Source organism: Musa acuminata, chromosome BXJ1-5, assembly GCF_036884655.1.
Source record: "Musa acuminata AAA Group cultivar baxijiao chromosome BXJ1-5, Cavendish_Baxijiao_AAA, whole genome shotgun sequence".
NCBI classification, from domain to species: Eukaryota; Viridiplantae; Streptophyta; class Magnoliopsida; order Zingiberales; family Musaceae; genus Musa; species Musa acuminata.
In genome coordinates, this window is record NC_088331.1 from 6,411,714 (window position 1) to 6,436,555 (window position 24,842).

The window sequence follows — 24,842 nt, forward strand, 5'->3', positions numbered from 1 at the left end:
AAGCTTTTCTCTTTTATGTTACTTTGACCGAGTAGCAATCCCGACGAGTTAAACAATGCAGTCAAATTTGCTATCTTGGTCATAGAAAGATGCCAAGCAGCATGCCAAGATATCACGAGATATAGGAGGCCACATAGCTTTTGCTCTCTAGCTGGGTTGGGTTGGCTTGGCTTGGCCGTACGTACCGTGAGTGGGGTTCCCCCGGGCATTATTGCCAGAACAGAAACCCTAAACCATGGTGCATGCCCATTCCTGTGAGCACAGGAGAAGTGGATACCGCTTCTCTCCCTCTCTTCTCCTTCCTCTGACCCTGCTTCCTCCTCCTCCTCCTCCTCTTCTTCTTCTTCTTCTTCTTCTTCTTCTTCTTCTTCTTCTTCCTGTGGTCATGGATTCGGTCTCTCCCGCGGAGCACCTGTGTTACGTGCGTTGCACCTACTGCAACACTGTGCTTGCGGTAATTCCTTCGAGGAGAAGATTTGATGCTTTTCATGTACAGGAAAGATGTTCATGAGAATTTTCTTCACTCATATGATCTTGTTTTCTTGGCTACTCTTTTAGCATCAGTGGTGACGCCTCCTCATATCACATCTTTCCTTCATTTCACCTAAGTTTCTCCCTCGCCTTTGATCTAGCACCTCAGGACCATTACTCTTTTCTCTCCTAGTCATCTCCTCGTCTGTGGCCGATATTTGACAAGATCCAGCTGAAAGCACTCTACTTTGTTATTCTACGGGTCATGTTGATAGTGTTACTGCTGTTCATGATGTTAATGTTCCCAGTTCGGGGCTCCTAATGCCTCCTAGGGTTCTTCCTGTAACTTAGGAAAATGAATTTATAGTTAGAGGAAAGAGTAATAAGTTTTGCAGATAGAAAGCAGCAGTTCAAGGGAGATCCAATTATATACATGCCCTAGTTCATGACAGTCCCGTCAGCAGTTGCAGGTCGGGGCTCCATGTAACGCAGCTGAGCATCTTGATTTGATGCCACACATAAAGAAGACAAAAAGAGGCCCCTTCAAAGCTTCAGCATATTCTATTACCATAACTTTGTCTCTCCTCTCTATACCTGTGCTGAATTCTTGCGTTTCCTCATCACCGCACTATAGGAGCACACACATGACAACCCATCAGCTTTCATTTGTATTCCCTTACCTTTCTCTTCACCAAATTATCAGCTAACGGCTAAAGAATTATGTAGAGAAGATTCACTGAATGATAGATCTGAAATATTTGCCCAATAAAAGAAGAAAAACAATTGAACGGATCTCGGTGTCCGCCTTCACAGAATGCAGAAAAAGAATGAACATGGTTGGCATAATAAGATCCAACAAATAGTTACAGTGGTAGCAGAGAGTCCAAAGAACTACTTCCAACCACTTTGATGGATCCCGATCTCTTCTCTTGGATGCAGGTTGGAGTCCCATGCAAGCCGGTGATGGACACGATCACCGTGAGATGTGGCCACTGCAACCATCTCTCCTTCCTCAGCTCCAGAACCATGGTGCAGTCCCATAGCTGCAACGATTTCCAGATGGGCCTTCAGGTTTGCGTCTCCTTGTTCATTTCACTAGGCTACGTTCTAGCACACTCGGTGACAAGATGCATGGTGCAATCATTAAAATCTTGTTCTTGTGCTTCTCTCATTCTCCTTTGAGATTTGTCATTAGCTTTACTTCCAATTTGGTCCATTTTAGAGTGAGAGATAGAGAGAGAGAGAGAAAAAAAGAAAGAACCTTTGTTCATCTTTCACTAACCTTTATTTTTGCAGTGGCAGTGATATTTTTCAGCTATGCATGATTCTAGCTTGTAGGCCTACATATAAGTTAGTCTGGATGTAGTTTACCTTTTTCTCTCTGAGACTGCTTTAGGAAAAGAGAGAAGGTTGGAGACTTTATATATGTCATATAACAACACTCTTCATTGTAAATTAGGGTGCTTGTGCTGATTGCCTGAGGGGCCAAGCTTCGTCTTCCTCCTCCTCCTCCTCAACTTCAAGCGAACAAACCACTCAAAAACCAACCTTCGTTGTGAAACGTGAAGTTTCTTTTCACCCCCCCATGGTTTTTTGATGTTCATCTTCATATCCTCTGAAGTGATTTTTTTGAGGAATGTTAATGATGTCCTGATGACAGCTCCCGAGAAGAAACACAGAATGCCTTCAGCTTATAATCGCTTCATGAGGTAAGAATCAACAGCATTGTTTTCCAACATCATCTCACGAATGAGCTTCATGAGCATCTCAAACCTCATATATTACAGTGGTTACAAAGATGTGAAATTGCAGAGCATAGCAATCTTCTATTAATGTAGCAAAGTTCCTTTTTTTTTTTCGTTATATGCTGCTTGAAAAGCATAAAAACAATACGGAGAAAACCTTTTTTGAAGAAACAATAATAACTATTAACAGGTAGAGAGAGAAAAAAGAAGATTTTTGCACTGTTTTCAGTGTAATTTTACTCGTTTAACATGCGGTGGATTTTCAATAGCTGCCAGTTGTGTCTTCCTGCATGAGATTTTTGTGCAAATATTATCTTCTAAGGTCCTTACCTTACTGGATCTGCAAAGAGAATATTATTGGCATATGTAGATCTACCATCTACATATAAAGAATTAAACCAGTGCATATGCAATTCCAACATCTTACATGGTAGGTCTTGACAGTGCATGACAAAGTAGTGGATTGTACATGTATCTGGAACTCTGCACACATTGTTTTGTTGCTATCATCAATTGACTTCAGAAAACCCACCTTAACACCATAGGAAATTAAAATGAATCTTCAATCCTGTGTAATCTTATCAGGCAATGCAAAGTATTCTGAGGTATTAATTAGTATGTGAATATTTTTACTCTCAATTTTGAAGTGCTCCACCCAAATTCCCTGCCAACAATGTAGAGCCAGGTCATCTTTTACATGCCTTGATTAAAGATCATCCTATTCACTGTGTGGATCATCTTAATTAGCTCCATATCCTTGAAGCTTTTTGCTCATGTTGGACAAGAACATCCTTCACCCTTCTTTCACCAATTGTGATCCTCGAATCAAGCCATGAACCATAATCCTCATCTGATCCTCGAATCAAGCTATCTTTGTTACAGATTTTTGAGGTACATCATGCATGCTGATTGGTAAATCACATTATATCACCTCAAGAATTAGTGGTGCTCTTTTGAAAAGACTGTCAACAAAAACAGCTAAGTTATCATGGTATTGGTACACCAATGAGATTGAATGAGAACTGTGAAACTTGGGAAGAAGACCACAGAGACATGTAGAGAAAAAAACAAAGCTTTTGTTAAACTATTTTTGTTGGTTGAAGTTAAAGGTAGAGGAAATGGAAAAAAAAAGTAGTAGTCTTTTAAGAGATCTTTAGAGAGAAAAGGACCAATCTGAATATCGAAATTCTATATTTGCATAAGAGTTCAAAAGGAAAAGCTTCATGCTCACATCTGTGAGATAATTCATGCATTATCTATGTGATATGTGTGTTTTTAATTTGTTCTAGCCAAGCCAAATGCATAGTTCCTTGCACTCGAACCACAAATTTTATCAGTACATGTAATTGGGACTGCATTCGGAAGCTTGCAAATCCTTCCTTCCTCATTAGTTTCTATGATCCAAATTAGTACATATAGTTTGATATACATACAATGACAGGGAGGAGATTCAGCGAATCAAAGCTTCTAAACCCGATATTCCTCACCGAGAAGCTTTTAGCATGGCTGCAAAGAACGTAATCACACAAACAACTCAGTTCTTCATGCATTCTTTCAGTGAACATTTTCTTCATATACTAGTGATGGCAATTTTCCTTTTTGTGCTTCGTTTTGCATTGACTGAAGTGGGCAAAGTGTGATCCTCGTTGCTCGATCATTGTTTCCACATCTGGTGATGATAAGCTGTCTCCTACTGAACAAGTGGTAAATCCTATCTTTCTGATGGAAACAACAGAATAATAGCTCGTTACTTTGGCATTAGAAACCGGTCTGTAGCTTGATGGATTAATTGTTTGTTGTCCTCTTGGCCAAATGATACAGGAAAGCAGCAGTTCCCCTACAATGGAAAGCTCCAGTTTATACAAGCAGATGGAAGAGGAGGATTAGGGTTCTCGATCGACATATGGAGCCCTTCCTCTTTGTTAGTGATGCGCTTATGGTGTTAATTTTTGTTTGATCTTCTCATCTCTCTACAACAAAACCTCTCTTGGTACTGAAGTATTTGCTAGTTATGATCCATTCATCCTATGTATGCATTGCTAATGAAGAGGAAGTGATATAAATCTGCTCATATATATACATATATGTATTCATGATCCAAATCTAAGTATTCAGTCCATGTCTAGTGAGAGGAAAGGATCGCCTTATCAGTTGTGGTGTTCTCCTAACAGGTTAATTGAGGTAGACAAGCTTTGACTAGGAAAAAGAGTTGCTAATAACCTCCTGACTGTATGTTAATGCTGCAACTATGTTTGTCTCAGAAACTGGTGGGAAACCCTAGCAGTATTGGACATGTATATGACCTGGCACCGATAGTATCATCTGATGTGTGCCATGCAAAAGTTTGGTGGTATCCAAACAAACATAAGCAGAATATTTTCTGACCTCAAATAAAAAGGGAGAGAGGGGAATCTGTGGATGTGTTGGTGTTGAGATATCCTCAAGAAGAGACAAACATCAGCTTGAAGCTAAACGTGACAAGTTGTTTTCTCTTTCCTCACCCACAAAGGAAGCTGAGGACACATCCAAGACTGAGCATATACTCCTGAAGTCATCTTTATCTGATGTATGGAGCCGAGTGAAAGAAAGCAACTACACAGGAGATCTAAGACAACAAAGGTTTTGGATGAGCATCAAAGCAGATCTGTGGATGGCAGCCTGTGAATGTGACTAAGCATCTATCTTCGTTTTCATGCTCTTCCCATCAGCTAATGCTTCGACTGATGACTTGCGCACGCATCTAAATTTGACTAGACGCATGATTTCTCAATACTGAATGCTGAACAGATATTAAATCTCCCTCTATTTTCTACTTTTCTCATTAACTACATTTACTAGTCATTTAATCTAATGGTTTTGGGTCTTAAAACAATATAAAGGAATGACATTTTTTGCTTTCTGATATCATCATGGATTTCAGGATAAGACCTTTACAGAATGGACAGACAAATTAATTCACCACCTCAACATCTTGAAGGCCACAATTTTGTTTCCCTCCTGCAGCTCTATGGACCACACAGCAACATAAATAGCATCAAGTGGAGACATCTCCCAAAGCAAAACACCTTCAAGCATGCACCTCCTCCCATGTGATCAACAGTGTACTTGAAAGAGGGGTGCAACTCTACCACCACCACCATCATTCCAGACAAAACCTTGGCCTCTTTCTCTCAGCATCAAGGATGACAAAGGCTCACCGCCAAGGTGACTCCGACGAGATTGAGGTGTTCGAGGCGACACGATACTTCTCCGGTGGAATCGGTACCTGCGAAGGCCTTGGCCTTCAAGGAAGCACGAGGGAAGAGAGAGTGAGTTGGGGAGCAGGTAGGAGGAGTTTGGATACACTGAGAGCCATACTCCCCGGCCGGTCCCGAAAGGCCGACGACCAGTGCAAGGAGAAGAAGAAGAACAAGCAGCGAAGCTCCCCTGGTGGTAAGCTAGCTAGCTTCCTCATCTCTCTCTTCAAGCAAACAATCTCTAGGAAGAAATCACAGTTCAAAGATCGACGTTTCGAGGAGATGCACACAGGGCGGAGGAGAAGCAGCGTCAGCTGTTCTCAGACTGTAAGAAGTAACGAGCTGGATTACTCCAACAGCAAGCCCAGTGGGCACCAGATCAAACCTGCTCATTTCAGCTCACACAGAGAAGCTTGGTACGAGAGAGCGAAGTCCATGGATGGTTATCCTGAGAACAAATGGGTGATCGATGGAGTTGCTAATGGGCAAGACAAGGAAGAGTCGTCCAGGCCGACAGAAGAGGATGGAGGATGGAGTGAATCCAGCTCTGATCTGTTTGAACTGAACACCTTTCATCTGGCGAGTGATCCGTTCACTGACCTGCCCGTTTATGGGAGCCCAAACTCGGATACACTCGAGAGAGCTGCTTCCATTGCTGGTGCTGCTTCGTAAGGACTCAGAATACATATTACTATATGGTGTTTGGGTCGGGTCGATCCGAATCCGCCAGTAAGGGTTTAAAGCATCTGAATCTAACTCTGATGCAATACAATTATGCGACGTAGTTTAAATTATGAGGACATGAATGCATTTCTCATATCACATTAATAAATTTATTAGAGCATTTCTTTTGTATGTAATAAATACCATAATTTATTATTTGATTTATTTTAATCTCTAAACCGAACCAAATCGTGTAACCGATCATAACGGTTTGTATCGTCGTACGTTATATCGGTTGTGATACGATGTACTTGTCGTTTTCAAATCTCACCCGCCCAACCGCCCCGCCCCGCCCTCCTCCACGTCACGTGGGCCCAAATGTCCAAAATTAATATCAGCGTATATGTTCTTCTAAATATTAAACTACTTTACTACGAAAATTCAAATTAATCGACCAGTTGGATATATAACATTTATTTAATTGTAAATTTAATTTAAATTATTTACACTTCAATTTAGTGGGAAACTAAGTATATAATTGATTATAAGGTACACGAAGGTTCGCTTTTGTCTCCTCATCCTCTCCGAGGCCGCAGCGTCTGTCGGCACCGACGCGTGCGACCCCCGCCTTATGGCCGCCCGCGGCGCCCGCCACCTCGACCGCCCCCTGCACCCCGAGTTCAACGCCTCCAGCGCCCCCGAGCACGCGGTCCGTGCATGCCCTAGCTTCGCGGGGCTGGAGTCCGAGAAGTCGGAGGAGTTGATCGGTCAAGGGCGGTTCCTCCTCCACTGCGCCACCAAGTGGTTCCTCATCGCCGGGCGCCAATAGCTGCCTGTGGTCGTCACCATCCTCGCCTCCGTGGACGAGGTAAATGGGGTTGAGTCTTGGTGGAGGAGCTTGCAGACTCTTGTTGGTTGCAGGATCCTTGCTGCCTGGAGAAACGACGTCACGGTCAAGAACCTGGTGCAGAACGCTTCTTTGCTGATCCTGTTGACGGAGAAGAAGTCGAGGTCTGGACTTCCCGAGGGTGTATAGGCATATGGTTTGGCTTTGGTGGTCTTTTAGTGCCTAGAGCGAGGAGGATAGGCGAACCATGGCATTTTGGAGAGCATCAATGATAGAAATTAAGCGAAGAAGATAGAAAGATAGAAATTGTAGAAGAAACTATGAAATGTATAAGATATAATTGCCTAATACATTTTGATAGTGAGTTCTTGACAGCCATTTATACACACTCAGTAGGGAGGTTATACACATTCAGCATGGAGGATTTTTCTCAACTGCTGAGAGATTTCCTCAACTGCCTTGAGGAAATCTTATCTGCTTCTCAACTGCTGAGAGATTTCCTCAACTGCCTTGAGGAAATCTTATCTACTTATCATGCCCCCGCAAGATTGAGCTTCCATCAAGGATGTCGATCTTGGACCGATGAGATGAAAATAGTTTACGGGCGAGAGGCTTTGTGAGTGAGTCGGCTAGTTGATCTGCTGTATGTACATGAGAAACTCGGAGTTGATGTCTGGCAACTTGATCTCGCACAAAATGGAAGTCGATGGCTATGTGTTTCATGCGGGAATGGAACACTGGATTGGCACATAAATAAGTAGCTCCAATATTATCACAATATATTATAGGAATAACCGTGGAGTTGACGTTGAGTTCCTTGAGCAAATTTGTGACCCAATTGAGTTCAGTAGCGGCGGTGGTGACGGCACGGTATTCAGCTTCAGTTGTAGATCGTGCAACCGTCTTTTGTTTTTTAGAACTCCAACTGATTGGAGTAGCTCCAAGGAAGACAATGTATCCGGACGTAGATGTTCTATCATCAAAGTTCCCTGCCCAATCAGCATCAGCAAAGGCATGGAGATGGAGTGAAGTATTTTTGCGAAGAAAAATGCCATGATTAAGAGTCCCTTTAAGATACCGCAAAATTCGTTTGACCGCAGACCAATGCGTAGTAGATGGTTGATGCATGAATTGCGATAACTTATTGACGGCAAATGAAATATCTGGACGGGTGAGAGCCAAGTACTGTAAGGAGCCAAGGACTTGTCGATACTGAGTCGAATCTGTAGCAGGACTTCCATCACATAATTTAAGTGATTCACTGGTAGAGAGAGGAGTTGTAACCTCTTTCGCATCCTGCATGTTTGCCTTTGATAATAAATCTTGAATATACTTTCTTTGTGATAGGAAGAGACCTGAAGATGTAAATGTTGCTTCCACTCCCAAAAAGTAGCTTAAAGTTCCTAGATCTTTGAGGGAGAATCGATCGGCCAAGTGCTTTAGAAATGCCTGAGTCTTCAAAGGATTATTTCCTGTGACAATAATATCATCCACATATACTAAAAGATATATTATGCTTCCATTGTGCTGGCAAATGAATAACGAGGTATCAGACTTTGAATTGATGAAGCCAATTGAGGTCAAAAACGAGCCAAGCTCGTTATACCAAGCCCTTGGAGCTTGACGAAGTCCATAAATAGCTTTTTGAAGTTTGCAGACATGCCTCGGATATTGAGGATGAACGAAACCAGGAGGTTGTTGCATAAAGACATCTTCAGTAAGTGACCCCTGTAAAAAGGCATTGTTAATATCCAATTGTCGTATGTGCCAGCCCTTTGAGATAGCCAAACTCAGGATAAGACGAATTATTGTGGGTTTAACAACGGGACTAAATGTCTCTGTGAAGTCGACACCAGGTCGTTGATGAAATCCTTTGGCGACTAGACGTGCTTTGTATCTGGCAACGGATCCGTCTGGGTTCCGCTTAATTCGAAAGACCCATTTACACCCGATGATATTTTGTGTGTGATGAAAGGGTACTAAGGTCCATGTAGAGTTATGGAGGAGAGCATCATATTCGTCACACATGGCTTTACGCCAGTGAGAAGATTTTTGAGCTTGAGTGATTGTAGTGGGTTCACTGGCCTCAATGGAGGAATTTGTTATAGCATGTAAGTCAAGGACTTGACGTGGTTTGAAAATACCACTTTTGGAGCGTGTTGTCATTGGATGTCTAGGGGGGGTGGAAGTGGTAGATTGTGTTGGTGGTATAGCCGAGGGCGAGTCACTGTCATGGACAGGGTCAACCGTCGGCACAACAATGTCACTAGATCTAGGAGAAGGTAAAGCCAGTGGCAATGTTGCCGAGGGTATGACTTCATTAATAGGGGAAACTTGTGAGGAAGGGAGTGGAGGAATAGAGGGAGTGAGAAGCTGTTGAACTGGAGTAATAGTAGTATGTGAATCTTGAGAGTAAGGACGTGAGGGCTTGATATTCGCCTCCACCATCAGAGTAAACTGTTTTAATGGAAGATTGAAAAAAATTCTCGACCAACTTTCGAAAGTTGGTAAATACAGTAGAAACATCAGACTTATGATGGAGAGGATATAACCATGTGTACTTAGTAAAATAATCTACAAAAATGACATAAAAACGAAACTTGTCAAAAGAAGGAATTGGGGCAGGGCCCCACACGTCGGTATAAATGATTTCAAATGGTTTAGAGCAAGAAATGGAGGTTGTCCCAAAAGGCAGTTTATGACTTTTATTGCAAAGACAAGCATCACAATGATTAATAGTGCTATTGATTTTCAAGGTAGGAAGAGAATAACGAGAAAGTAATTTTTGCTGAATAAAAGGGGAGGGATGACCAAGACGACGATGCCATACATCAACCGGAGCTGCGATTGAGGAGTGAGCAGTAGGAAGGGTAATTTGTGAAGTGGATGGCCACTCATAAATGTTGTCTTTGTTCTGGCCCTGGACCAAGGATGCCCCCGTGCTCAAATCCTTGACAAGAAAAAAGTTAGGAAAGAATTCAATTGATGTATTATTTTGTTTACAGAATTGAGAAACGGAAATGAGGTTTCTTTTAATGTTAGGTGCACACAAAACATCATCGAGTGTAAAGGTTGTGGTAAGTGAATTAAGCGTTGAGGAACCAGAATGAGTAATAGGAATTCTTTTACCGTCACCGATGATGATATCTTCATTTCCGTCATAGTTGTTGTGGATGGACAAGTTTTGAAGATCAGAGGTGATGTGATGAGAGGCGCCCGAATCCACAATCCAATTAGGTTGAGTAGGAGTTGGAGTAGCCATGAAATTCGCCTGAGGCCATTGTGATGGAGTAGGGAGTCTGGGACGAGACCGACAGACTTTCGCGGAGTGTCCAACTTTATCACATAGTTGGCAAACAACTCGTTGGCGGCCTGTGAAGTCAGGATGCGACGACTGAGTATTATGAAAGTTACCACCTTGATATGGGTAAGGAGGGTTTGGTCTGGGCCCCATAAGGCTAGGAGGCAGCTTAGCCAAATCATTGTTGACGCATAGGGACGGAGCCATGGATAACATAAACAGCCAAAAACTCTGAGTTTATGAAGGTTTGGAAGTTTGTGGAATAATTTTTCAAATGGTGACTGGTATTGTAAGACTGGAGTGAGCATACGATTAATGAGATAAACTGCAGTTTGAAAAGCTACTGACCAAAAAGATGGTGGCATGGATGCTTGATGTAGAAGGGAGAGACCAGTTTCAACGATATGCCGATGTTTGCGTTCGGCAGAACCAACCAATTGGGGAGTCACGTGCCCGAAGTGCTGCTGTCAGTTCTTTGTACTCGCCTCCTAAGCCATTGAGGGTATGGATTAGGACTTCTTCATCGCTGAGAGAATGACCTATCAAAGCTAAATCATCGATGATAACTTTGATATTTTGTAGATAATCAGCAATAGTACTTCCCTCGTGTTTCATTTTCATCAGATTGGAGAGAAGTCCGAGCATGCGAGTACGCGAGCGATTTGCCAAAGTTGTTTGTAATTTGCACCATGCTTCTGCAGCAGTCGTACATGAGGATATCAGCGGGGCAATGGATCCAGCAACGGAAGCTTGAATAGCTTGGAGGATGAGGCGATCTTGACGTAACCATAGTTGGTGGGCTGGATTTGGCACTAGATTGGGTTCGCCTGGGATGTTGATCACTTCAGGTGGACACTGGAGAGAGCCATCAACGTAACCTAAGAGATCATAGCCAAATAAAAGATTAGAAAGTTGTGCCCGCCAAGATGCGTAGTTGCCACCTTTGGATAATTTGAAGGGAATGAGTGCTGCAGTATTGATGGTGATAAGACTTTGAGAAGTGCTCAGAGTCCCTGCAGAAATAGGGACAGGAATAACGGAAGAGGAAAATGAAGACATCCCAGATATTTTGTGGCGGGTCAAGTGATCTTTATAGAAGATGTAAAGATATCTACTTATCAATCAAGCTCTCAGGGGCGTGCGTTTCAAGTGTTTGTGAGAAGGTTTTGGAAAGAGTTAAGGACATTGGAAAAGAGAAAAATGAGGTGATAGCAGTTAGAGATTGTGGGTTTTTTTTTTTTTTGGTGCATAGGGTAAGTGACGAAAGCAGGATTTAAGCTCAGGATCTTCATAGAGATTGAGGCTTAGAGGGGCTCTAGGATTCAGAGAAGACATTAATGCTCGAGAAAGTGTTGGATATTGATGCTTTTCCACCATCTTTTGTTGTTGGTGTGGAGACTAGGAGTTATATAGAGAACAAAATTGAAGCTTCTAGCAGCGGATTTATATGATCATAAGGCCATCATTCAATGTTGATACAGTCGTTAAGGTGGCCAAGGACCGTGCTTAGGAGCAGATGGTTGGTAGGAAGACAAGGAAGAAGCTTCAAGAGGATAGTCTCCATTTGGAGGACTGCACAATTGAACTTCTGCTTCACCAAGCGAACGAGGATGGTACAGAGGAAGGTCTGTATGATAGATTGCTCGACTTGTATGTGTTTGATTCATAAGTTCTGAATGTTGAAAACCAAGTAATTTATATTGGCAGGATTTAACTGTTCAGGTGCCCCTGCCAATTTTATTTTTTGATATAAAATTATCTGAAAAATTGGATTTTGTTTTATTGTTATATAATAGATATAAATTTTGTTGGTGCTTGTTTAATAAATTTGAAAGTGTTTATTGTATTTTTTCGAGAGATATTTTGGTATCTTTGTGTTGGATGCAATGTTTCTCTTTGGTTCATAGCATTTTGGTTTACCATACTACACTGTACTAAATTTAATTGCATTAGGCTGGTGTCTGAAATATTATGAATAGAAAAATTGATGATTTTAAGGTTGAATTTGAAAGCTTGATTCATCTTTCTTTCCAATTACAATATGCATTTGGAAAAAAGTAGTTTGGTATTTCAGGTTAAGTTTTTTCTTTTTCTAGAAGCTATTAAGTAGTTGTACAAAGTGTTTTAGCCTCTATTTTTTTACAGAGAATTTTAGAAGAGACATTCTATTTCTATCTAATTAAATCTTTTATTTTGATTATAGTTGAAGAATGGAACATGTCTTGCATCTGTATAGAGAACAGATAACTGAGGAATCAGATTAACTACAACTTTTTCGTATGTTCTGTTAAAAATTTGAATACCAAATATAAAATGCAGTAGGCAGCTCTCTAGCTAATCCAAAGGTATCAAATTTGGTTTCTGATAGGATCATCAATTGAAAATTAGTATGAAGGTATGAATTTCTAGGCTTGAAATGAAAGATAGCTTATCTAGGGCCAATTGTTGGGACTAAGATATTAAAGATGACAGATAATAATTGATATCATTCTTCATTGGACAGATGTCTAACCTGAGAACATTTTTTCTCTTATATACATATATCTGTAGAGAGGGGGAGAGAGAGAGATTCGGTAAACCTAAGTTCAAATCAAACACCTGAATTCTATCTATAAGTGGACTTTCTCAAAATGTGGATAATAATGAACTCTGCATTGGTCCTTCATTGACCAACAAATGGCAAATTGGTTAAAATCGGATAAAAGCTATTGACTAAGACCTTTTAGTCTGTTGTTTTCCAGGTGTGTTATATTCTCAGTAAGTTGGTACAGTATCCTTTTTTATCTTTAATTTCATACTGTACCTTTTGCTAGCATCTTAAATGAGGTAAATCTGTATGGTGAAAAGTTTTGCATTTTATGGTTTGGAATCATGTATTGACATAGTATATCTAGGCACCATATAGGAATTAACTTGAGCATGACTTTTGCAATTGGTGACAATTAACATAGTGCCTTTCATTTACTTTGTAAACCAAATTGAGCTTGCCCTTTATAATAGGTGACAATTAACATAATGCCTATCATTTACTTTGTAAACTAAATTGAGCTTTAGACATTTTGGATACCATAAAAGAAGTTAGTTATATAAAAAGATACTCATGTTTTAATATTTAGTAAAAAGGAGGACCCATGAAGACTGGTGAGTGTAGCAGAGGTTGAGTTATAAGGTGTGTATGCAGTAGATTAGGGTTTACACTCGCATGCTGTAAACATCAGAACAAGTTGAGGTTAGCTCAAATAGGGTTTGGAATGTAGTTATGCACAGAATGGGTAGGAACCTGCAAAATGTGCTTTGATAATGCTGGACCAGTAGCATAACAGCTGATTTATCTTTGGTAGAAATGAATGCTAGAAAAATGCTGATCATTCCAAATCTTTGGCAGCCTTGATTTGTCGAGTAATCGATAAATAAAAGCGTAAGTCACTATGTTGATAAATTTGCTTTTAGGATCTAGTCTCTTCATTTCTTTTGGTACATATATGATGTACATGAGCTTTTTGCTGTAGGGGATCTTTGTAGTGGATATTGCAGTATTGATATAGGCAACCAGTTAGCACTGGAAACTCCTACAAGTAATACTAAAGTCTACTAAATTGGGATCTTAATTATCGAGTCCATGTTCATAGTAGAAGCTTGGGTGTTAGGCACTGATAATGCATCTTAGTTATTCATATTAAAAAGATGTCTTGTTCGATATGCATGCTTATAATTAAAAACGAGAAAATGCCTAAAGCATATACTACTCTTCATTGCTTGAGTTGATATTATTATTGTTTAATAATGGAATATATAAATTTAATATGAGACTTGCCAGATTTTGCTACCAGTTTGATGGTGGTGAATCTATAGACAAGTGAGATGGATGAATGTTGATGAGCTTGAAGAATTTGGCAATGAAGATGCTAAGTAATGCTTACCAATCCACAAGAAGAACCTGCTGGTATGTTGAGGCATTAGAACATCAACATGAATGTCAGGTATCAGATGCCTATTCAGTAGACAATTGTAAATTAGTGAACATTATGGATCATCTCACATACACTGTTCTTTTATACTTTTCTGTTCACGGAGTTTTGTGATGCTCTGCTGTTACTTAGACTGCTGATACTCCAGTCAGAACGCATGATGAACTGATGAGCAAGTAAAATCTGTTTCCGTCACAACTTGAATAACAAAAAGATTTTCATATATAACAATTCCATATTATCCTGTTTATGGTTATAATGTGTTGCATTATGAACAATTGATGGTCAAACTTCTTATGAAAATCTACATGTCTTTCTCCAGAAAGCCAAAGTTTCTTGTTTTCCGACCAAGAAAATGCAGTCAAAGCATCAATTCTGAGAATAATGGGACGGTTGCAGAAGTCTTGCTTTCTCACAGAGAACTTGAACGAAGAAGACATCAGATCTGTGGGAGCAATGGAGTGGCCTTGTGTAAGTTCCCTGCATTCACTTTGTCCTAGCCCTTAGTTTCATCTTAAACCACTTGAATTGATGAGGCATATGCTTGCATGAGATTCATGTGGGTAACATGAAGTTGAATTGCTCATTTCTGACCATGAATGCAGTTGACTGAGCCACTAATCTAATGTTCTTTTCAATGTGCCTGTAGTCAGAGATCTTTTGGCCCAACCTTGTCTAGCATAAGAATCATCTGAGCAGTCAAAGTTTGAACATGGATTCTTCTTGCGTCTGGATCTTTTCTACTCAGGGAAGCTATTCTATTCCATTTGTATGGTTTGTTTTGGGTTCCTTTATTCTTTGACCATTAGGGATAGTTATCCCCGAACTTTTCTCTTGGACTTGCTTTCCTGCAACTATCAAGCCATTTAATCTCCAGTATGAAACTTATTTTCTCAAAAACACCTCAACTCCAACGTGCCAAAATAGTCAACCACCTGCCTAGTGAGCATTCACTTGTCTCTCTTTGCTTCAAAGGCGTCTCTGGTTAGGCCACTTGTAGTGCCTCCCAAAAGCTCACCTGTAGCTGTCAGTCCCCTTCGTAGGTGTCTGTGGCACTTCGATAATGGCGGGGAAGCCTTTTCCACAGACCCTGAAGTGATATCTTATTTTATCGAGGGAGAAATGATCGAGTGATAAAGAATGACTTGGAAGACATTGATGAGACAAGTAGGATGGCGTTGCCATTGCTTTCAGGAGTTGGTTTTCGTTTAGAGAGACCGAAAGTAGCTCTGAGAAAAGGAGACAGCCTCTATAGTTCTTGTGTTCAACACCTCATTTCTTTAGATGTGAAGGTGGACCACCATTCCTTCCCCACAGTGGCCACAGCCACTCCCTTGTCACAATATTGTCAAGGTTTGGACCCACATCTACTGTTCTAATTGATAGACAACAATGTCTTTGACTCTAAATCTATAGGGGAGTTGAGTTTCTGGACATCTTTGAATGATCGTCCTGTAAACATGTCAAAAGGGTTGAACTTGATCTATACGTTTATCTCGGTCTTGTGGGTTGTTGTATGTGGATCTTTTGCTTCTCTCTTTCTATCGAGGGAGGTTTGTTGGGTTCATCCATTGACCACTAGATCTGTCACTTACCGGGTTGTCTCTTTCCATTAACGTGTTGCTTGCCCAAGTAAATAGTTCACATAGATGATGTGAACTATCTGTTTTAGATATGTCCTTGTCTGGTAGCTAAAAATATCTCATTAGCTCGAAACTCTTCCATTTTGTGCAACTAAGATCCCTAGTGTCGTTGGCCTCATAGCTGAGCCATGTGGCAAGTCTTTTCTGAATGACCCAAAAATGTGGAATATTCATATGAACCACTGATTCATGACGCATGGGACAATAACCCGAAGGACAGATGCCACCTGAGCTCATTGAATGCTGCTATGTACTCTTTGGGCTTGGAGCTTGCCACCTAATGAGCCTTGATGAGAGAAAGTCTTACTACAAGGGTGGTGGGGGGATGAATTAGGGTGAGCTGGGGAGACACAAGTGCCATTGCCTACAGGGTAAGCCCTATCTACCCCCATCCTCTTTAGAATGGCTGGTAGTGGACAACTTGAAGTTGCTTTGGGCTTTTGTGCTTTTGTGTCTTGGGGGGATAAGGAGCACTTACCAATCTAGCTAGGATTTTGACATGACATGCAGAGAAGATGCCTGACCTAATACCTTCTTGGTTTGAACATGTTCCAATGAGATCCCCACATAAGCAACAACAAAAAAAGATGGTATTTCTCCTATTCCTCCTCCATCTGCTGCCTGGTTTTCTTCTTGTTCAGATTCTTGTGGATCTCCTTTTTCTTACCAAAACTCACCACTTTCACCAATGAGCCAAACTATTAGCTTTGTTTAATTGGAAAAGAGAAGGCCAAAGAATTAGGAACCTGATCATAAATGGCACTTGGACAATGACGGGGCGACACTTGTCGACTTGTCTGCCACCCAATATCTCAGTCCTTCATAAAGAGAAGTTACATCAGATGTGTCACCTTATTGCTGGGAAACATTAAGATGCTTGCTTAGTGATAATGATGGTTATGTTATCTCTCTATATTGGGAGTAATGATGCTTCTATTATCTCTCTTTGTTGGATTATCTTTTCAGGATATGCCAATTTCACTAGCAGAAGAGATGATATAATAAACACTAGAGATTACATGCTTACATTATGTGTGTGTGTGTGGGGTTGTTTCAGATAGTATAAGTATTAAAGCTGCTCCAACAGATGGTTGTTTTTGTTCAGAGCAGCACACTAACAGAGCTTTAGCCAACCTTTTCTAGATTAATTATGCGACGACTTTTGCCGTCCCTCAAAGGTCAACTTAAGTGCAGGTTGCATACTAATTGTTCCTTGTTAGTGCCACGATACTGATACATCATGAACTAATGAGTCCTTTAGTTGGTAAGCGTCATTATATCAGTCAATCTGTCGGGATTAAGCTGACACATGTCAATACCCATTGTTTGATCATCATACTTTCTTGACTGAATGATGCTCCCATTGGATATTGTCTCCTCACAAGTCAATCAGTAGTCATTGTCTGACACAATTCGTCCTCGAATAGCTCACTGTGTTGTCTGTGGAGTGACATCCTTTCGGTCTCTTTGTGAGAAGTATATTTTGTGTTTTCCCCTTTCTGGTTGGGGTGCAATATATACAAAATTATACATGAAAAATAATGGCCCTCTTTTTATGGTGGCAGCTCCTGGCTGAACCCTACCGTCCAACCAAAGGTAATTGGATTCTACATATGAATGTAGGACATTTATTTCTCAAATATGGAACTCAATTCAGATTGTACTGTAGTACATCTCTATTATTATGATGCACATTAGTTATCTTCTTCTCTGGAAGAAGCATGTGCGAGTGTAGATCTTTTTGTTCATGTGCATGGCATATGTAGAGCTATTGTATTGCTGATTTGCCTAGTGTTGGTGCTCGTAGGTGTGTCGATAAAATTACGCAATTTGTTAATTAAAAACATTAAAAGATGTGGACTTTGATATTATTTTTGAAAATCCTTGCAATTTTTTTATTCTACTTACCGAATCATTCTGCTAGCCTATTTCATTCAATAAGTTAGTAGGTCAAGTCTACATAAATAAACTGTTTATGTTCAAGTGTTTTTAATCTGATTATGAATGTCTAGTATGATTTTACAGTTGTTGATCTGAATCTGCATTGGTGAAAGCTTCCTGCATTGAGATAGAAAAAACTACATGCATTTGCTACTGCATTCATAGTTCATTTCGTGGCTGACATAATGCCAAAAGTCACTATTAAACAACCATTCAAAGATTCTTCATGGCCCATTTCCTCCTCACGTCATGGAAAAATCTGATGAGCTTGAAGAATATTATGAGTGCTAACAGTAGTAATAGATAGAGATGGAGCCAAGAAAAAAATATAAGAACAAGACATTTTGATTTTTTATATTCCCAAGGATTAGATTTTTGGTGTCATATATATATATATATATATATATATATATATATATATACGAGACTAGTGAGAAAAGTCTCTGTTATTTTCCTATTCAGAAGCACTGCTCAGAAATTTTTGTCATCTGAGAGGAAGACAAGCAATAATAGCAGTCTATTGTTTCTTCATTTCGTAGCAGGGGACCGACCTCTCTCTCTCTCCCCTCACACAATGGCCTTTTCCACTGTCGCCACTTGTTATCATGTATCACTGCTCTCTCTCTCTCTTGCAGTGGTTGTTTGACACTAGGCGTTGAGCTTACTTATCCTTTGGAGCATAGCATATTGTAAGGAAGTGTGTTGTCGAGGGGTAAGACAATGGTCTTGTGTGCCATATCTGTTTTCTGAATGATGTAGGAGTGTATTAAAATTGAGCCACAACTTCATCATTTAGGAGTCATTCATGCAAGCGGCCTGCTTTGGGACATGAACTGGCATCTTACTGCTCAAGTTGAAAAGCTTGACTAAATACGTAACAAGAATTGCGATCAGAATGGGGAGAAGTTGCAATGGATTGGTCAATGGGAACAAGCAATGGAGTGAGTGAGTGCCCAACTTTGTCAAAGGTTGGATATGTAATTTGATGGTTTGTGTTGGTCATCTCAGCAGTATACACTTGTGTCTTTTTATCATTTCTTAGCATGCAGTGAAGAGAAAGAGGGAGCCACGGTTATGTCAACCTATGAAGACTTGGAAGGTGATGCAGAGATGCGGGAGTGCATTCCACGTGTGGTCTCAACCCGTACACCACATTAGAATCAAAAGATACAAAGAAAACGAAGGGGTGAGGCAAAGGAACAAAGTAGTCTCACTTGTACATGAGGCTTCACCAAAAATATTCACATCCACCATACTCACTCCACTCGAGATATGAGTGGATCTGCTTCTGATGCCACGACTCGCCTCTCGTCGCCACCGATGCACACGATCTCCTCCAAGATCGCTGCTGTCTGCTTTGAATCTTCAGTGGCAGCTGCCGTGTTAGCGGTAGTTATGCCACTGCTACCGACAGCCTTAGGAATGATAGATGAAGAAGAAGAAGAAGAAGAATCTGTTAATGCTTTGGCTTTCTCAGCCTCCACCATCCAATCTGTGTTGAAGAGGGCGAAGGCCATGAGCAGTGCGCATGATGCCTGCGCCGCCAGCAACCCCAGCCACAGCCCCGGGAACCCCATCCCCATGACGAAGCCCAACAAGATGGCGACCGGGGCGCCCACCAGGTAGAACGAGCCAAGGTTGATGTTGGCGCCGGTGCTCGGCCTCGCACTCCCTCGCAGCACCCCACAGCCGGTGGTCTGCGGGCAATTCCCCAGCTCGCAGAGCCCGGCGATCGGCAGAGCCACCGCGGTCAGCTCCAGAATCTCGGCGTCGTCGGTGAACAGCCTGCCCCACCGGTGCCTGATCGAGGTGGTGAAGGTCATCGCCGCCAGGCCGAGCAGGACGGCCGCGGCCAGCGACACGATGGTCGCCGTCCGAGCTTTGGCGGGGCGATTCCCCCCCAGTTCGTTCCCCACCCGGGTCGACACCCCGAGGCTCAAGGCGGATGGGAAGACGTACACCAACGAGGTGGTTTGGATGAGGATCCCCATGGAAGCTACCGTAGCTTTGGGATTGAGGAGTAGGCCACACATCATTATCATGAGTTCGTACCACCACCACTCGAGACACACCGACACGCATGTCGGTATGGCCAGCTTAAGCAGCTCCGACCACCCCCTGAGGCAGTCGCTGCTGGGGCTGACCCAGGAGTCCTTGTACACCCTCGAGAACAGTATAAACAGCAGCAGGCAGATGAAGAGATTCAGGTTAGTCCACACCATTGCGAAGGCCACCCCGGCGACCCCCATCTTCCAGTGCACCACGAGAATATAGTTCAGCGGCACATGAAGGACGACCGAGACGAACGAGCAGTAGGTGACCGGAAAGGTGATGTTCTGTGACCTCAGATAGATCCTCATCGGGTGCAGAAACGATAAGAAGAAGAGGTCAGGGATGGCGAAGGCAATGAAGGTCTGAGCGGTGGAGGATATTTGCTCGTCCTGGCCGCACCACAGCAGGATCCTCCTCATGTTGAGCCAGAGCAGGGAGATTGGTACCGAGGTGCACAGGAGGAGGAGAACGGTTCTCTGGAGGGTGAGGCCGAGGAGCTTGCGTTGCCTGGCGCCGAAGGCCTGGCCGCAGATGGGCTCCATGCCCATGGCGAGGCCGGAGAGGACCGAGTAACCCGTGATGTTGGCGAACCCGATGGAGAGCGAGCCTCCCGCCAGCTCAAGCTCCCCGAGGTAACCGAGGAACAGCATGGAGATCATGGCACGAAGGTAGATGATTAGGCCTGTTAAAGCTGTCGGTATGGATATCTTCCCTATGGCTCTCATTTCCTCTACCACCTGAATAGAATTCATGCGAAAACATAGCATTAGTGTCTCCCTGTGCCGATGAACACAATCCAGTAGCAACAAGATGATGATACCTCCGAAGGAGTAGGCCATCTGTGGAGGTCTTGAAGGGGGTCAATAGGAGGATCCTTGATGAGTTTATCGGTGGTGGCGAACGGGTGGGAATTCGGAGAGGGGGGAGGTGAGGTGTTGGATTGACATGAAGGTATCGAGGCCTGGAGAAGTGTCGTCGTCTGTTGCTTCATGTGTCCTTTGCCTCCTGCTGCTGTCCTTGAGTTGAGAGGGAGGAAGGGGAGACCCAGTTGCTTATATAAAGGAGGAGGAGAGGACAGGGTCAGGGGGTTTTCTGGTCAACGTGTCTATCGTGTGCGTCAAAAGTCCAATTGCAAATGGCTTGTGCTTTAAGGCCTCGCAAATGGCTTGTTCATGTGGGGCTTCTAAGGAGGAAGCCGAAGACTGGATCTCATCTGCCGAAGGCTTAAAGCAGATCCTTGTCTCGAAGGGACTCCACAGCTCTCCCTCCCAACTGCTGCTTATCTTCCTTTCGTTTCAGGTTTTTACCACTGACACCTTTCCTTTTCTGCCTTCTCCTTTTACGATTCACCGTTGTTCGATCTGTCTGCATTGGTCCCTGCTTGACAGAACAATCTCTTTTCTAAATCTTCAACGTACATGATATCCAATGCTAAATCTTTCTGTTGGATCCGATTCGTCAAACCATGCATGTGTGCGTTCAAAATGCCACTGGTTTTACAGGCAGTCACGTCTCTTTAGGCATCGAGCTGTTTTCTCGAGGATTTTTTTGATCTAGCAATGCCCTGATGAACATATTCCTCCTACCCGTTGCTGTTGCCTGATTCCATTTCTTCCAGGAGTGCCTAATATGTTTCCTGTTAGAAGAATTCTTCGCTGGGTGCTCCATCGATGGGGTTTTGCTGGAACCTTTGGCAGCTAAGAGACTCCTCCTCCTGTCGTCTCATCTTTTTTATTAGTGGAGTTTTGTTGGGAACGGAGAGTGGGCTTCCACTGCCTGTTTTGTGCAGAATCCCTCATATCTCGCATTTGTTCCTTCTCCAACTTGTCCTATTTCTGTGAAAGTTCCCAATTCCTTCTGCAAGTGGATTCAGCACTCCGGTGAGGGGCCATGAAACTTTGGAGTGTTTTGGGAGTGTCATTTTCCCTGTTCTCGGGGTGAATGCAGCCGTGGCAGCAGTGGGGGAGTGGAAATGGTGGTAATTGCAGAGGGAGGTGGCGAGGCAATGGTGACTGACAAAGTTGCAGATGGTGTGTACAGTGAGGAGGAAACAGTTGGAAGGTAGGGGAACACACGGAGGACATTACGTGCTCCGATCGAGTCCACTTGCTCCTTCTATCCCTTTCCACAGCATGGTGATGGGGCTGCAGCTCCCTGCTTGCCAATGGCTCCAAAATTGGAGAGCCCCCACAACCATAGCAAGAACACCACCCGATTACCTCTCTCTCTCTCTCTCTCTCTCTCTCTCATACACATACGTACTACGAATACATGCCACATTGCTTTTCGTCTTTGAGTGAGCTGAACAGAGAGAGCTGCTGCCATTGCTGCTAGCTGCTGCTGCAGCACCAGGGGATCAGCTGGTGAAACCCATGTATGTTAGGGATCGGGGAGATCTGTGTAGGTGTATGGTATGTCTGCATGCAGCATTTGTGACACAAGACAAGAGTCCATGCAATTGCACCCACTGTGGTCCTCTTGATTGCAGTGGGCACCCTGGCTTGCCATACCACCTATTTGTCACTTTCCGAGCTCCTTTCCCAACCCACCCCCCCTCTCTCTCTCTTTCATATTTTTTTCTGCTGCTGCTATTTGAAATCCTTGTTAGGATTCTGGGGATCTACTTCTGCATTGGTGAAAATTTGGGCCCCTTTTATAACTTATATGCATTGGAAATGGACCTGATCACAAATCTAAATTCCAGACCCTACAATGATGAATTCCAAGCAGAATAATATCTAATAGTGGCAAACATTTAAGCCTATCTTAGCAGATATGGATGTAGTTGGCTCAAGTATTCCTCACACCTGCAAAACTCTGCTCATTGCAGTGGCATCTTAAGCTTGCTTGGTCTTATTCTGTTGATGGTCCTATGTAGCTAAGAACCTTACCAAGATGGCTGCTTGCTCTTTTGGTTGTAATTTGTCTGGTTGACACATTGCAGGGGCAGATAGACCATACATTTGCATAAAAGAGCAGACATGAAATGCAGATTTTGGCCATGTCTTCTGACCTAAAGAATCAGTTTCAGTCACAATGAGGCATAACAAGAGCCTGTTCACAACTAGGTAAATTGATCCTACCATTTCTTTCTATCTTTTCTACTATTGAGAATGAATTCAGTGGACACAGAAAGAGTGTTGGGTAACATTGGACCCCTACTATGCTCTATGGTGAATAGAATTAAGACACCAAGGCTAGAACACAGGTATCTTCTGATTCTTATGAAACTTTGGATAGAGTGCACTAGTGATGTCAATGCTAATGAGACAGACATAGCAGAATAAGTTGCGAGGACAAATGTGCTTCTGGTGATAATCTCAGTTGCAGTGGAGTCTCTACCAGCTAAGTTGGTGCTCCAAAGACTCTGGTTATTAATGATCAACAAATAGAAGTAGCTTCTTTATCAACACATCAATTGACAGCTGAGTATTGAGCATTTCTAACCTTTGTTGCAGCTCATATTGTTTATACATGAGAGCATTGTCATTTTGTTGCAACAATTTTATGAGCATCGATCGGTTTGTCCAAATTATAGCTGTAGTTTTCGGTGTTTAATGCAGAGTATTGAAGGTCTCAATCCCAATAACTTGTTCCAAGATGCTGATGCAAGAAAATCTGATGACAAGTCTAAAGTTCACAGCGACCCTAACCATGTCTCCATCTACGGCATTGTTCAGCATCTCCTCATCTTGTTGGCCACCAAGCTGTCAACTAGGAGTATCTGCAGCAGGCTCATCAGCTAAGAACCAGCACAGGGAAGAATGAGAAACCATTCCATTAAGCTATCTGGAAGGAATTTGTCACTGTTGATCTTCAGGTTCAGAATGCGACCGAAGGTTGGTGAGTTCCATCGATACACATCTCATCATCATCGATACGCATTTCATCATCGTCGATTCATCTATCTATTAATGCAGTAAGAAGGCATTCATACTTTGAGGAAAAAGCTTGAGGGAAACAACATCAAAGAGTTAGACATATTTAATAACTCAAAAATAAACTTTATGATATTATTGAGGGAAGAATCAATGTTCGAAAAATCTTTGAACTGTTCCAGTCAAGTTTGGTATAATTGAAAAGCACATATTCTGAGGTAGAGAACAAAAGGTTCAAATATGATGCCCATCAAGGAAAAGAGAGTGCCACTATCTAGGCTCTAAAATTCCCTTGATGGACTCTCTATTTAATATCATGTCAATGAATTCTAGTGATGGTCACATGGCACAATGGGACATGAAGCTGATAGATTAGAACAAAAGGTAAAATGACTGCATTCGGTCACTATCAAGTGAGTGAAACAAATGATCCATATTCCCTCCATGCTATACAAATCTTGATAAGCTCTAATGCTAAAGATAGACTAGAATCTTTCTTTGTTTTTCACCACATAATTTAATCTTAGAGTGCAAAAGATCATTAACCATGCAATAAATTGTACAATCCACATAAGCATTGCAGTCAGCAGTCTTACTGCTCATTCTGTTTCCTTCATTTCTTCCTCTGTTTTCAGAAACCTCAGTTTCCTTTTGGTTTATTCATGATTAGCTAAACACTTGCTATATTATTTTACTCTTAGAAAACACATTTGTTAGGATTCAGTGCATTTACTGACATGACAAATCTCCAACTAGTTACCCCTTTCTGCTTGATGGAGAAGGCTTCTCTTCTTGGAGATGCTATCAAAAATCTACAAGCATTACAGGATAAGATGAAGATCCTTGAAGACCAAGCTGCAAGGAGGAGTGCAGGAGCAGCAGTGTTCGTATCATTCAATTCATTATTGTGCTTCAAGGGCCTCTAAATCTTTTGATTTCCTGCTTCGTGAGTATGTATTTACTGTTGATTCTTTCCTCTTCTTTGATTACTTGATAGCCTTCAAGACTTGCTTTGCATTCTGATTGTGTTTGAGATTTGATTCATAGTTATTTATCTAGATAGTTATCATGATTTAGTGGTTACATAATGATTTCAA

At 42.0% G+C, this 24,842-nt stretch overlaps 2 protein-coding genes and 1 long non-coding RNA gene across 3 annotated transcripts; 2 read left to right on the forward strand and 1 right to left on the reverse strand.

Annotated features, from left to right (window-relative positions):
* Positions 1-161: 161 nt before the first annotated feature.
* Positions 162-4,301, forward strand: LOC135674931 (protein DROOPING LEAF-like). Its single transcript, XM_065185196.1, has 7 exons — positions 162-454; positions 1,411-1,542; positions 1,931-2,033; positions 2,132-2,180; positions 3,658-3,733; positions 3,843-3,920; positions 4,038-4,301. The coding sequence occupies exons 1-7, from the start codon at positions 236-238 to the stop codon at positions 4,101-4,103; spliced, it is 723 nt and encodes a 240-aa protein (XP_065041268.1). The 5' UTR covers positions 162-235; the 3' UTR covers positions 4,104-4,301.
* Positions 4,302-18,915: 14,614 nt separating this feature from the next.
* LOC135673380 (protein DETOXIFICATION 48-like) lies at positions 18,916-20,902 on the reverse strand. The gene is made up of 2 exons (XM_065182301.1): positions 20,688-20,902; positions 18,916-20,604 (listed from the first exon to the last, which is right to left on the reverse strand). Exons 1-2 carry the CDS (start codon positions 20,856-20,858, stop codon positions 19,072-19,074), a joined length of 1,704 nt encoding a protein of 567 aa, XP_065038373.1. The 5' UTR covers positions 20,859-20,902; the 3' UTR covers positions 18,916-19,071.
* Positions 20,903-21,905: 1,003 nt separating this feature from the next.
* Positions 21,906-24,749, forward strand: LOC135674932 (uncharacterized). The gene is made up of 3 exons (XR_010513771.1): positions 21,906-23,075; positions 23,150-23,710; positions 24,502-24,749. It is a non-coding gene; the product is annotated as an uncharacterized LOC135674932 (long non-coding RNA).
* The last annotated feature ends 93 nt before the right edge of the window (positions 24,750-24,842 follow it).

What these genes read in the sequence shown, in the direction of transcription:
- LOC135674931 (XM_065185196.1), top strand. Translation starts at nt 236, where the DNA reads ATGGTGCATGCCCATTCCTGTGAGCACAGGAGAAGTGGATACCGCTTC. An exon ending in ACTGCAACACTGTGCTTGCG is followed by an intron (nt 455 to 1,410) that starts GTAATTCCTTCG and finishes TCTTGGATGCAG; the next exon opens with GTTGGAGTCCCATGCAAGCC. An exon ending in ACCAACCTTCGTTGTGAAAC is followed by an intron (nt 2,034 to 2,131) that starts GTGAAGTTTCTT and finishes TCCTGATGACAG; the next exon opens with CTCCCGAGAAGAAACACAGA.
- LOC135673380 (XM_065182301.1), bottom strand. Translation starts at nt 20,858, where the DNA reads ATGAAGCAACAGACGACGACACTTCTCCAGGCCTCGATACCTTCATGT. An exon ending in GATGGCCTACTCCTTCGGAG is followed by an intron (nt 20,605 to 20,687) that starts GTATCATCATCT and finishes AATTCTATTCAG; the next exon opens with GTGGTAGAGGAAATGAGAGC.